The 13599-nt window shown below is 38.1% G+C and overlaps 2 protein-coding genes across 2 annotated transcripts; one reads left to right on the top strand and one right to left on the bottom strand.

Annotated features, from left to right (window-relative positions):
• The first annotated feature begins 2889 nt into the window (after positions 1–2889).
• Positions 2890–6552, top strand: LOC141801209 (potassium channel subfamily K member 5-like). Its single transcript, XM_074684178.1, has 5 exons — positions 2890–3075; positions 3744–3855; positions 5274–5440; positions 5552–5720; positions 5846–6552. Exons 1-5 carry the CDS (start codon positions 2890–2892, stop codon positions 6550–6552), a joined length of 1341 nt encoding a protein of 446 aa, XP_074540279.1.
• Positions 6553–8904: 2352 nt separating this feature from the next.
• On the bottom strand, positions 8905–12691 carry LOC141800907 (serum paraoxonase/arylesterase 2-like). The gene is made up of 9 exons (XM_074683764.1): positions 12564–12691; positions 12315–12382; positions 12042–12097; positions 11738–11903; positions 9989–10112; positions 9715–9915; positions 9509–9590; positions 9167–9295; positions 8905–9091 (listed from the first exon to the last, which is right to left on the bottom strand). Exons 1-9 carry the CDS (start codon positions 12644–12646, stop codon positions 8930–8932), a joined length of 1071 nt encoding a protein of 356 aa, XP_074539865.1. The 5' UTR covers positions 12647–12691; the 3' UTR covers positions 8905–8929.
• Between the last annotated feature and the right edge of the window lie 908 nt (positions 12692–13599).

The raw sequence follows: 13599 nt of genomic DNA, 5'->3' as shown, positions 1-13599 counted from the left end.
GAAGCACTAAAAGTCGAGTTGGGTGGAGATCAGAGGTGGAAGCGTTACTTAAAAGACCTCCAAGAATACTCACCAAGATACGAAACCCCCCAGCAATAATATTCTGTTTTCCCTCTGAAAAAAGGGAGAAAGACCTTTGACAGTTACGCAAGCCAATGCATTCTGTATACCTGTACAGGTGAGTCTGGTGTAAAATTCCAAACAGTAGGAAGTCATGAAAAGTTCTTAAGCATTAATATGGTTACACCAGAAGACCCATTTATACAATAGTGTTTGTGATCATCCTAAAAGATGCTACCTCAGTGTTGGGTGCAGTTGTTTTATGTGTTAAGCATTTTGAGTTTTAGTGTAAGGGCTCTAATATCAGAGGAATGTGTGGTCACAGATTAAGCTTTTGTTCAGTTTCTGCCAACTTGGTGTCAGTCTCCCAGAGGCACATACACGCTGATAACAGAGAAGTTGCAGCAACAACTACTTTACGATGAGTGAAATGTGCTGCACTAAATCTTCAAACGGTGGTGGTGGTTCCACACGGGGGCGCTGTTTTGCATGTGTGTGGTAAAACCAAAGGCAGCTATATTTATTTTAGTCCCTAAAGGGAAAATGACGAGCTATTTTTTAGCAATCGAGATTGAAACAATTCATTGCGAAGTTAATTAGGGAAAACTCACAATTTTGCATGGTGGATTGGATTTTCATGGGGTGCAAGGTATATGAATAAATAAACATTGCTTTCTTTGCCATAATCTATTTAGCCTCCTTATTTAAGTAATTTAAAGTAAGTCAGACAACCCACCCTCCCAACAAGAAAAACAAAGCAGTATGAAAGCAACAATGAAGATAAATGAACACTTTTGTTGAATAGCCAATCAATAGATAAAATGTAATTAATTGCAAGACGCTTATATTTAAGTGGAAAATGTAGCCTGTGTTAAGGGGCTCTTGATGCCAAATCTAAAAAAAAATAAATAAATAAATTAAAAAGTGTTTCTTTAGCCATAACCATACTTTTATGTGTCCTCTCAAAGGACATCAAGTGTTTACTGCGCACACACTAACCTTACATGTCTCTCTCTGATGACCTTTCTCCTTCAAATCAGAGAGGGTGCCCTGAAGGCACAGCTCACCTCAAGCAGCTGTTACAGCTGGAACATCTGTGTCACTATATCCTCAAATCCAGCAGGCACTGCCATCATGGTTGGTCGACAAAATATATCTGACCCTTAAAGAGTTATTTTGAGAGTTAATTTTGTGCTTGTTTAATTTTAAGGATGTGTTAAACTGAAGGAGCAGAAGTAGATCATAGCTAACAAGTGAAAAAGAGAGAAAAACAAAAGAAAAGGAAATGCAAGCAAATTGCAACAACTTGAGGCAGGCCTTCACCTGGGGTGTTTTAAGCTCTAACTCTTCCAAACACATCAGGGTTGAATACCCCGATAGCTAAATACCTTCAGTGGCTTGTTTATTTGCACTCCTATCACAAAAGCAATCAAGAAGTAAATGGACCAGCTGTGCCTGAACCCTTTTTTTTGTTTGTGTCAGAAATCTAAAGTATAAGAGCTCGAAAGGAAAGATAGACGTTTGTATTATTACTGCTAGTCTGTTGAATTTTTTTTTTTTTTACTTTTCATTTTTGTACATTTTCAAAGGCGTCCTGCCTTCATGAGCTATTAATCATGTTTGTTGAAGTCTCAAGGTTCCCTTTGGGGCAAGAGAGAGTGTACATCAAGAACTTTCTTTATTTCCATGTCTTCTAGTCTAAACACAAAATGAAAAGGCTGATGAACTCAAGCTGTTTTTAGGAAGAAATTCTTATAGTCTGAAATATTAATTCCAATGATACGTCATGTCTGCTGTTTTCTGTAAAATGCTGACACTTTCATTATCCACTTCCACCTGACCTGCAGCACCTTTCCACTCCTAAATATATATTTTGAATTCCAGACTGTGTTGAACATCTTACAAGCCTTCAGCCTTCATTCCTTAGCTTGATCAAACTCTACCTTAATTTGCCGGATTCGAAAGTCTTTTACTGGTTCTGACCAAAGAATGAAGGAAGTTTTTCTGTTTTTGAGTTACAACATATATGCCCTGCTATTTCAAATCAACACCTTTATTTTTGTTATGTGGGCTTCCTGTTCATAAGACTGAAGGAACTGAGACATGGGACAAATACCACGCTTCCCCTCAGTTGTTGTTGTTGGTGTTGTTGTTCAGGGTAATAAGCAAAGCTTGCTTTTATAAGTCAAGCTGGCACACCAAATAGAAGCATACTACTATCAAAAATGTGAAAAATGGACACAAGTTCAATTTTATTCAATGTTCATATGCAGGAGGACAACCCCTTTCATGCATTATCATGCTAAGCAGCAAGGATCCACCCAGTGTGATAACTTTACTCACTCAACTTGTGCCTTCTGGTGCTCAACACATGAAGATAAGAGCAACTGTCACGGCCAATACACAACAATTCACATGCATGCGCGTGCATACTTTCACAACCAGTTTTTACATTACTGAGGGCATTATGCCCCCTGGTGAATTTCAGTACAACTACTTCATGCAGGTAACCAGGTATGATGATAGATAGAAAGACAGATGGATATTGTAGTTTTATAAACTATTGTGTACTCTTCATCAGGGAAATTTGTAAATGGAATATCTCCATAATCACATCAAATGATTTATTTTGACAAATCTAAAATCATTAATGAAGATATGATCAATACACTTGAACAATGGAGCTGATATCAGCCCTCAGTGGGAGCAGTGTGTTTCCATTGTATTTGACCAGGAAGAGAGCACTGTGGGTAGGATAACGACAGCCCACAGTGAGAGAAACATGAACTCCTCGTCGCTATAACACTAAAGTAAAGTTATGATTTTAATATGGCTGATTCGGGTCCATTTCTGACTTCGTGTATTATTTTCTACCTCTCGATCGGAGCCGCGATATTTCAGATCCTCGAAGAGCCCAACTGGAAGTCAGCCAGAGACAAATACATCCTGCAGAAGGAGAACATTTTGAAGAAATATACCTGTTTAACCAAAGAAAGCCTGGATGAAATCCTGGAGGTATGCGGCCTATATCTGAGCCTTTCATTTTTAATAGTCAAATAGATAAAATAATTGCTTTTAAGGAAGAAATGAACTTTTTCTACTTACATTTGCTTCAGGCGAGGAAACCCGCGATCAAGCAAACATCTGTTAGAGAAGTCCTTAGATAGGCTACAACTCATGAAATGTTCTCTATATTATAACATTTGAATAGGAACTTTAAGCATCTTATTGATATATAAATAAATAAAAAGTTAAGTAGGCTATTGTTGTCTTTCTTTTACATGGAGGTAGCCTACACCTGGGAACCTGTTTTTCCTGCTCACAGGCAGCCTACAGTAAACAGGCATCAATCTGGCGTAGATTCCCAGTGTCACAACATGACGACACTATACCTTGAGTTTAAATGTACATATTTGCTCCAGAAAAGTTGTTGGAATCTCGGTTTACTCCAAACATACTTGGACCGAGCATGACAGAGCATGTTCCCCTCAACCACAAGTATTTGAATATTTGCGTAAGGTGTGTCGCTCTGTAATGGCTGTGTCACCTGTACGTCAGCTACTGCATCAAATGAAGCGTCAGAACAAATGTTTTCCATACTGTTTTCTCTCTCTATCGTCGTGAAAGCGTGGTGGCATAAGTTTAAGAGCAGGTTAAGACGGGGTTTCTGTGTGTACTCGCAGGTCGTGTCGGAAGCCGCAGGTCAAGGTGTGACCATCACTGGAGAAATCCATCGAAACACGTGGGACTGGGCCAACTCTGTCATCTTTGCCTCCACTATTGTCACTACCATAGGTCTGTATGAGATACACAGTAGCCCAGGTGTCTGCAATCTTTACTTTCTTAGGAGCCATTTTGCCTCAGAATTCAAGTCATTTCAGGAGCCACAAAATATACTTTATCTTCACAATAAAGACATAAAAGTTTATAAAGTTCTAAACAAAGTAAAATCTGGGGAATAATTGTCTACACAAGAAGTTTTGTGTGTTCATAAAATTGTACATGTAATGTCTTCAGTTTATAATCTTTAATAAATTTGCAATTTAAAAAAAAAATGAACATTTTTTCCATGTCATAAATTTTATTAATTTGCAAAATGTGTAAAATATCAATATGTCAAAAAGTTGCAAATTTTTCGGAATTGTTTACTTTAAAAAAGGGAAAAAAATAGCTAAAATTTCATTAATTTGCCAAAAACTTGAACAATGCAATTTCAAAAAGTTGCTTAATTTTCAAAAATTGCAAAATTTATTTTTTAAACAAATGTGTCAAAAATATGCAGAGATTGAAAACAAACATTGAAATTTTAAAAAATGTCAAAAAATTTAAATTAAAAAACTACGTATTTTACAAACATTTGTCCAAAAATAAAAATAATAAATTAAATAGAAAAAAAAATCACAAAAAATTTAAAAGCTTTTTTGCAAGTGGTGATGCATATTTTGTTAAACAAAATGTTAGCACATGTTTAATTTAATGTCAATTTCTTCTATCATCAACCCTCTGTAAGAAAAACAAAAATTCTTTATTGTAGTGACACAATTTTGAAGCTATAAGGAGCCACTGCAAAGGAGTCAAAGAGCCGCATGAGGCTCCAGAGCCACAGGTTGCAGACCCTTGCGCTAGCCTTTCTGGCACTGACAAAGAGATAATAGGCCTATATGCTTATCTAAGTTACAGTGATTTGATCTACCTTACAATACAAATACTACACGGAAGTGACCTGTTATGTTAGTGCAACAAAAGCAATCAGTTAAAAAAAAAAATGCTATTTTACATTTCCGAAAAATGAAGTTTGATCATTTAAAGACTTGGTCACATCAGAAAAACACTCACATATTATCTTTAAAATCTATTTCAATGCTTACAGAAAGAAAGAAAGAAAGAAAGAAAGAAAGAAAGAAAGAAAGAAAGAAAGAAAAAGGAAAAAAGACACAAGTGTATTATGAAAGTGATCACTGTTGCATCTGAGAGGTCTATGATAATGACTGATATAAATTGATAAATGTTTTACTTCCATGCAATCCAAATTTGATCCTTGCGTCTTAAAAACAAAAATAACTGTGACCACTATGAGGCCTCCCCCCATGAATGGTTAAATCTTGTTCTCTCACCCTTTTTTTCTTTTCAGAGCTCTTCAGTCAACATTGGTTGTTTAAAGTTGTGCTAAGTAAATAAAGCTGACTCGACTCAATCTCTGTGTTGATTTCCAGGATTTGGTAATGTTGCTCCCAAGACTCAAGGTGGTCGTATTTTCTGCATCCTCTACGGTCTGTGTGGGATCCCTCTGTGTCTGGTTTGGATCAGCAAGCTGGGTTCCTTCTTTGGAGACCGGGCCAAACGTCTGTCCGGGATTCTGATCCGTAGGGGCGTCTCAGTGGTAAGTATCCCTCTCAGAGCTTTGTTGTTTTTCTGCACGTTACAACAATGTGACTACATCCAGTTTGTTAAATATATAATGTGAATTTGTTATTTTTGTCCCTCCTGTCAGAAAAATGTCCAGTTAACCTGCACAGCCTTGTTCCTGTTATGGGGGCTGTTTGTGCACCTGGTGATTCCTCCGTGTGTTTTCATGTCAGTGGAAGGTTGGAGCTACCTGGAGGGTCTCTACTACTCTTTTATCACACTTACAACAGTTGGTTTTGGAGATTATGTGGCAGGTAGGTTGAATCACAGGAGAACCATCCTACTTTGATGTTTATCTACAGACGGACATTGTTTTGGATTATGTTTTTATGAAAGTACCCTTGTAATGTTTGTGTTTATGCTGTAACTCTTGTTTCAGGGGTAAATCCAAACATAGTCTACCCCACACTGTACAGAGTGTTTGCAGAGCTATGGATCTACATGGGTCTGGCCTGGCTGTCCCTCTTCTTCAGCTGGAACGTCCACATGGTGGTGGAAGCTCACAAAGTGCTTAAGAGGAAAAGAAGGCACAGACACAGCTACTTATACGATGAAGATCCTCCATCCATGGAGGAAAAGCCCAAACAGGATCCAGAGACAGCCGGTATTGACATCTTCAACTTCCCAAAAGATGAAGACTACAGCACAGTCATCAAGGAGATCGGTGCAACAGCTAATAATATAAAGCCTTCAGAAAACATAAACCGCTCCAAGAGCTGCAGCGATATCTTGGGCCACAACATCCAAACCTTGGACCACTCACCCCGGCACAGGCGCATGATCAGCATCAGTGAGGTGTTCATTAATGCCAAGGCTAAAGACGACAAAGATGGACAGAAAGATGTAGGTGAGCCAGGACAAGAGAGCAACAGAGATCGGCATCCTGCAGAGGGTGAGGGGATGGATGGAGGTGAGAACAAAGACAGCTCTGTGTTTGAGCCGGAAACTGGAGCTATACACTTTACGGTACCTGACAGAAACCCAGCAGAAGCAGAAAGTGTGCCACATCCTGCCGGTGGCGGTGGGACAAGATTTAAAATATTCAAGGTTGAAGAGGAACATTTGGATAGTAACGAAAAAGGGTGAAAGACCTTTCACTTCAGGGACACGTTGGTCCCATTCTGACTGGATTAGTTGATTTAAGAGTGTTTTTAATACTGTAAATTATTAAGGAACAAACAGAACTCAAAGAAAATGAAACTTGTATATTCTAATCATGGGATTTCCTGATGTTATTATGATACCTGAATGTAATAAATCTGCACAAATCCTGATCAGAAATGTACAATAGTCCAGTATTCTAACTATAATGCTGAATTATTTAACATGTGGTTCTTTTAACTTGCCCCTGTGCACTTCTTAATTATGTAGCCTATTTCTCCTATCTGACCTCAGTCCTTTCTCCCTTGTTTCACTCTACTCCTGCAGAATGTCGGAACAGTATTTTACATCAAAACATAAAACATCGACAAAAACAACTTCATTTTGTAGAAAACATGATGATCAAAATTTCTTTGCCTGTAGTGCAAAGAAAGATAATAACATCATTTTATGGAGGTTACAACAATCAAAATTTAGTAGGAAGTGTACAGGCCTTTGCTGTGAATGACTTCAGCACATCTACGACCACAGGACAAAACCAGTCTCTCACACTGCTCTGCTGTGATTTTGGTCCACTCTTCTTCCAGTCTATTCCACAGTTCAGAGAAAGTAGTGGGTTACTTGGTCATAACTTGGGTGATGAATGCAAGTAAGGAATCAAATGTTGAAGGAGGCTTTTATACACATTTGCATTCACTCGGCCATGTAGCTGTATTAAAGGCCCAACTCCCGTTACAACACTCCCCACACCATAACACTTCCTCCTCCACCTTTCACTGACTTCTTCACACTCTTTGGGTTCATTCTTTCCCCACTCTGACGCCCAACATAATGTTTTCCGTCAGACCCAAACAAATTAAACTTGCTGTCATCGCTGAAGTAAACTTTGGACCAGTTTCCTTCTGTCCACACATGTTCCTCAGCAAAGGTTTGTCTAGCCTTTTGACTCTTTCTGCTAATGAGAGGTTTGGTCACTGCAGAGTGGGCTTTCAGTCCAAATGCTCTCAAATGTTGAGACACTGTATGACGAGATATTTTCTTACCCTGTTGGTCACTGAACTGGCGAGCAATATCAGCTGCATTGTTAAACCGATTGTCCATTGAGGTTCTCCGTATCATCCAGTCCTCTCTTTCAGTCGTCTTTTGTGGACGACCAGCCTTCTTGGTGGACTTAAATTAATTTTTGGCTTTGTGAAGATGTAATATTCTGGATATCACAGATTTGGAACGGCCAACTTGCTGACAAGGTCATCCCTTTGGTCTTCATCTGGACAACCTACTGTTGGAGGGTTTCTGTGACTTTAGAACGGCTTGTCATCTTGTGAAGTCAGAGAAAACTGGAAGTTAGGCTGCCAGTTAAAAAGGGTTTGTCAGATAATTGAGGATATTGGCACCAGGTGCCATACTAAAACCAATTACTGGGGGGGACCTAAAAGTGTTCTCTAATTTTGATTAGTGTCCTTTTTTGAATTTTGAATTTTTTGAATTTAAGTTTTTTTTATTTTGTGTTTAAGAATAAATTTAACTTGTGCAATATGCTCAAAAAACGGCCCTTTAACTTGTATTTGAATACATTTATGAGAGGACAGTGGAATGAAGTTGACATTTGTAAAATGTGGTGTTTTCTCTAATTTTGATCTCCAGTGTAGTAATAGTAATTTAAAACACGTATGCATAAAATATGTATCACTGGGCCCTAAAACTGATCAAATCCTTCAGAGCTCTTTAAATATTTCAAAACTCAGCACAGCATTCTTAAATGTGACAGAGAGATGGTATCTAAGATTATTCCTGTGGTTACCTCTGTTTCCTCATACACTACCATCGTCTGTCCTGATATTGAACTGACATCTGAAGGATAAGATGCTTTATCATTTCAAACTGTACAAAGACCCCAAAGAAAGAAATGTCAAATTGTCACTGGCGATGAATAAAAAGCTGAAATGGAGCTTGGCCTAATGGCCAAATTAAAACTTCAAAAAGTTGTTGAAGGAAAATTTAATTTAAGCATCAGTTTGGAGATTTTCTAACCCAGTAGTTATAAAATATCAAAGTGGGGTTTTTTTGTATTGCATTTTTAGATGGATGCTGAACAGATTTTGTGATAAATCTGAGGCATTATAACTTCTGAAATACACTACAAAATCACACTCTATTTTAACTCATGCAAACCAAGACCATGCCTTACTTTAAAAAAAAAAATATTTTTACCTTTTCCGAACATTGGCTAGACTCAGTGAGCCACAGTGTGAATGAGAAATCAGAATCACTCCTCTTAAAAAAAACGCTAAATCAAGGTTTTGATTTGATCATTTATTCTGTTTGTAAACAGGTGTGTGATCATTGATGAGAAATGCTCAGATTATTTCAGATTACAGTACAGGGCTTTGTGGAAAACACTACCAATCAGCAGCTTCCCCTCAAAGGGAGCTGCTACACTGGAGGCCATGATCACTTTGCCGTCATCAACGTACTCCTGGCTCACAACTGGCTGCTCTGAGAGAATGTTCCTGACGCGGATTATCTGCAGGAAACACACTGAAGTGTAAAAAGTTTATGTAAAATATCAGTTTATAAAGATTAAGGAAAAAGCACTGACCTCTGAGCCGGGCGGATCTTCAGGATTAAAGCTTGACAACTTCATTGCATTTGGATGACAACCCAGCCATACGTCACCTGTCCTGTGGTCCACCTCGATGTTATCGCAGAGTGAGCCCACAGCTACAGACTGGTTGGAAATGTTACATACAGCAAATGAGACCACCTGAGAAAACACTGTTTACCTTTGTAGCTTTCTATAATATTGGTTTTATCTGTTCATAAACTCAAAACATCATCACCATGCAGTCTTCATGTCGTCATGACTGGCTGAGCAAACTGGCTTCTCATTTTATATCACAACTTATTTTAGCTGAGGTTAGAAAAAAACACACTGTGTTACCTTTATAAAAGTCAGTTGTTCCCCTTCTTTTCTCTCAAAAACGTCTATGTCATGATCTATAATGTCAGCGACATAAATGTACCTGCAAACCAGAGAATTCTCTTTTCACTATTTCAGTATTTCATTGGAAATGTGGAAATGTTCATTGAAAATTCATCCATTTCTGAAAAAAGTATGCACATTGACTCTTCTGAAGTGGTGTTTACCGTTTGTCAGGAGAAATGTTGATGCCGTTTGCAGACATGAAGCTGTTGGCTGCCACCCTCACTTCCTTCGGGCTGTAGTACACCACATCACACCACGGTAGACCCAGAAAGACCACCAGAAATTGAAGCACATCATTGGGGAAGGAGTGATCATTTGTGGCGTAGAAGCTCTCTACCCCGACGGCGACAATGTCATTCACACTGAAAGACAAAGAGAATAATATAAAAGGATACAGTTTATGACACTGTGAAGTTTTAATCATAGGGCACTCACCTGTGGAGAAGGGGGTGGGTGATTGTTTTCAGGTGTACAAGTGTGTTCTCCTCAATAAAATGAAAGATCTCTACTTGGCTTTTGTGCTGAGGGTGGTTGACCACAAACAGGTACACAGAGTCATCTAGAAAACAAGCAGTGTGCTCATTATTCATTAATATCATCATTAGTATCTCCTGTTTTTGTAAAGGCACTTAAATCCTAAAAAGAGATTTTTGCAAGACACAAAGGTGAGCTGATGTGTTAATGCAACAGGTACAAGTCAGGAAATCCACTTCAGGTGAAGGGGAGGGGGCTTACTATGACAATAACATGCAATCAGTGCATTACCAATGTGCTATTAGAGCACGAAATGAAGCTTCCTTCCTCTCTTCTCTGTATATAAGCCTTTTGGTCTCCACTCATTCATTCATATTGCAAATAAACCAATATGAATCACAACTTTGGAAAATTAGAAGGAAAGGTTCTCCTGAAAATTTCATGCAGTATTATATTGCACATATATTCTCATGCTTTGAACAAATTTTGTTTTTAGAAATAGTCAAAACCAACTGATGTGAAAAGTTCATAGTAACCCCTGTGGCTGATTCACAGTAACTGTCTTCCCTGTGTTTTCAATCATCTGATCTGTAGCATCATCGAAAAGAAATGATGACTTGGCTGCGTTGCTAATTCAAGAAAGGTGTGGTGTAGCAGTAGAAGGAGGGTGAATAGTAAACAATCATGAAAGAAAAATTAAAAACTCTGGATCACACACACTGCATTCCTGAAAATCTCTGGTATGTGTGAAGACTCCAACACTGCCTCAAAAACTACTGTAGAGAGGATTTACTGAAAGTAGCTCAGTAAACAACAGCAAAATAACTAAATGTTCTAAAAAAAAACTGTTTTTTTAATAGACAAAAACTACAACTGACATATTGTGTGCACAGGTTTTTATATTGTTCAGATGTTAACTGATTACCAGAGGAATTGTTACCCCCAGCACATTAAACCTGTAACCACCAGGTCAAATCACTGAAACACTGTGTTGGTCTTAAGGGGGCAACCTGACTGTAGTTACTTTTGCCAGCACTAATTGATGTGTGTGATTGTGATTGCAATTTTAATGATCTGTTCTAGCACAAAATGACTTTATAACTGCGTATTTGCTGTTTTTTGGGGAAAGTGAGCAAAAAGTATCTTTTGTGACAAATCAATTTTTTTACAACTTTTTAAAGTTTTTGTCCTTTTTTGTGCCCCACGTGCCAACTTTACTGAAATTAATCTACAGTATCTGAAACTATTCCTCAGAAATTGATGTAACATATATTTTTATAATTTTTTAAAAGTTTTTCACACAGGTATGTTAATGCACAGAAGCTTTTTTTAGATGTTTGTTGCACCTGACGGGCTGCATGGTGGCACTAGGTTAGCGCTGCAGCCTCACAGCAACAAGGTCACCACTTAAACTCCCATCTTGGCCAGTTGGCCTTTCTGTGTAGAGTTTGTATGTTCTCCGGGCTTCCTCCCACAGTCCAAAAACATGCTTATCAGGTTAATTGGTCACTCTAAATTGTCCCCAGGTGTGAGTGTGTGAGTGAATGGTTGCCTATGTGTCAGCCCTGTGATTGGCTGGCGACCAGTCCAGGGTGTACCCCGCCTCTCGCCCAATGACAGCTGGGCCAGGCTTCAGCCACCTGTGACCCTGAACAGGATAAGTGGTTTAGAAAATGAATGAATGACAGCTGCACCTGACTTGTGCTTCACCTGCTTCATCTGTGAACACACTGATGCCATGAGGATTAAAAGAGCTGAGGTCCAGCTCTCCTTTGATCTGTAGCTCCACTGGAGTCGGCTTTGGGTGTAGAAGATCCAAAATGTACAATTTCCCAGGTTCATCAGAGAATGAAGGTACTCCAGGATATATCAACCCCTGGGTGAAAAACACAGTTTACAAGAAGTGTGTGACATGGTTTGTATTGCAGATGTCAATGCACAAATACTCTTTCCTGAAGGAAATTAAAAGTATTGGTCCAAATTATAACAGTATACTTAAATGTAAATAACATACTGTGCTTATAAAGGCCAGTCCATCTTTAAGTATTGTGATATCCTCTGCCCCATACTCTGTACAAAAGAAAGTAAGAACTGTTATATCTCTGCTTTCAAAACAACCCTGCTGACACTTGACCCACTTATCTGCAAACTGGACTTCAATCTCCTCTTGTGATCACATTTTAAGAATTAAAGATAAAAGTTAAAAAAAAAAAATGAAATGACAGTGTTGACAATTAAACCTCCCAAATCAAGACACTGACATAACCACAAAAGCCAGAATGCTTACCTATACCCCTGAGATGTTGACAGTTAAGATGTTTCACAGGCACCTCTCTAGAAGCGAGGCTGATCTCCCTGCAGAGAAAAACCAAGTGTTAAAAAAAAGCCTTTGACAAAACCAGAACCAGAAAGTCTACCAGATCAAGTTACAAAACCATGTCATTCATAGAAGCTTAAGTGTTGATATATCTTCATGAAGCATTCAATATCTCTCATTTCCACACCTGGCCTCTAGTTTGCTCCAATATTTACTTACTTTAGTTTTAGGAATCTGTGTCCAACAAATGCTGCAAAAGCAGCAACAAGAGTTGCAATCAGTGCTTTCCTCATGGCAGCCATCACAAGTCAAAGGTTGGATTACACACAGGGGTTACACGGGAACACTTCCTGGATGCATTTACTGAGATTCACCACAGGTGGAGCCAAAGTGTCAAACCATAATCTGCCAGAGAGATTTACAGATCCATCTAAAAAAAATTAGAAATACATGACAAGTACATTATTTTATGTCATTTATGTAGGAGTGAAACCCAACTCAAGTACTGAATGATTATTAAATTAGTGTGATATTCAGAAGTTGCAAATTTGAGTAATTTAATCCTCTTTCTGATTGATCAAGTGGGAAAACATCTCAAAAACTGACAGACTGGATTTAATTTGTTTTAATCAAACAAAATACAAGTAAAGGCCTAGAATATATCATTTTATGTTACAAACAAAATAATACACAATGGCTTATTTTTTAAAACCAGATTTATTGTGTGGATGAAGTGCAATGTTATCGAAAAGATTTCAATAACAGCCTCTCCATCTGACCCATCGTGAATTTTTTTCCTCTCCTCAGACTTAGTGTTTGACCACACCTTAGCACAATAAGCAGGTTAATGAATGAATAAATACATGAGATAAATATGTGATGATAAGCCAGTTAAGACATCATGATTACCATCCTGTTTATACTGAGAGGTGTGGAGAAGTAAAAAAATTAAGGCAGAGGGCAAGACAGACAAGAAGCTTTTGTGGCCAAAACAAAATACAACCTGTGTAACTTGAATAACTCAACATACAGATTACATTGCCCAGTCATAGAAATGTAGTTTTCCATGAGCTCTTCTGTCAGAAAACATACACAGGTTAAAGTCATTGGTCCGAAAACACAAAACAGGTTTCAAAGAGCTTTTGTAGAGCTTCAGGAAAAACTACATCTAGTTTGATGTTTTTTAGTTTTATTTGAAGTCTGATGATTTCAAATTTGTGACATTGACCTTAAAAAAAAAACAACCAACACTTAA

This window comes from Halichoeres trimaculatus, unplaced genomic scaffold (assembly GCF_033239565.1).
Source record: "Halichoeres trimaculatus isolate MK-OKI-2021-1 unplaced genomic scaffold, fHalTri1.1 fHalTri1_scaffold_12, whole genome shotgun sequence".
Classification (NCBI taxonomy): Eukaryota; Metazoa; Chordata; class Actinopteri; order Labriformes; family Labridae; genus Halichoeres; species Halichoeres trimaculatus.
The sequence above is the reverse complement of the archived record's forward strand: the minus strand, read 5'-3'. Positions and strand labels throughout refer to the sequence as shown.

Excerpts from the sequence above, each read along its gene's own strand:
- LOC141800907 (XM_074683764.1), bottom strand. The coding sequence starts at position 12,646 with ATGGCTGCCATGAGGAAAGCACTGATTGCAACTCTTGTTGCTGCTTTT. Across the intron at positions 11,904-12,041 it reads GACTGGCCTTTATAAGCACA|GGGTTGATATATCCTGGAGT; the intron begins GTATGTTATTTA and ends TTTTTCACCCAG. Across the intron at positions 9,591-9,714 it reads AACATTTCTCCTGACAAACG|GTACATTTATGTCGCTGACA; the intron begins GTAAACACCACT and ends TCTGGTTTGCAG.
- LOC141801209 (XM_074684178.1), top strand. The coding sequence starts at position 2,890 with ATGGCTGATTCGGGTCCATTTCTGACTTCGTGTATTATTTTCTACCTC. Across the intron at positions 3,076-3,743 it reads GCCTGGATGAAATCCTGGAG|GTCGTGTCGGAAGCCGCAGG; the intron begins GTATGCGGCCTA and ends GTGTACTCGCAG. Across the intron at positions 5,441-5,551 it reads TCCGTAGGGGCGTCTCAGTG|AAAAATGTCCAGTTAACCTG; the intron begins GTAAGTATCCCT and ends CCCTCCTGTCAG.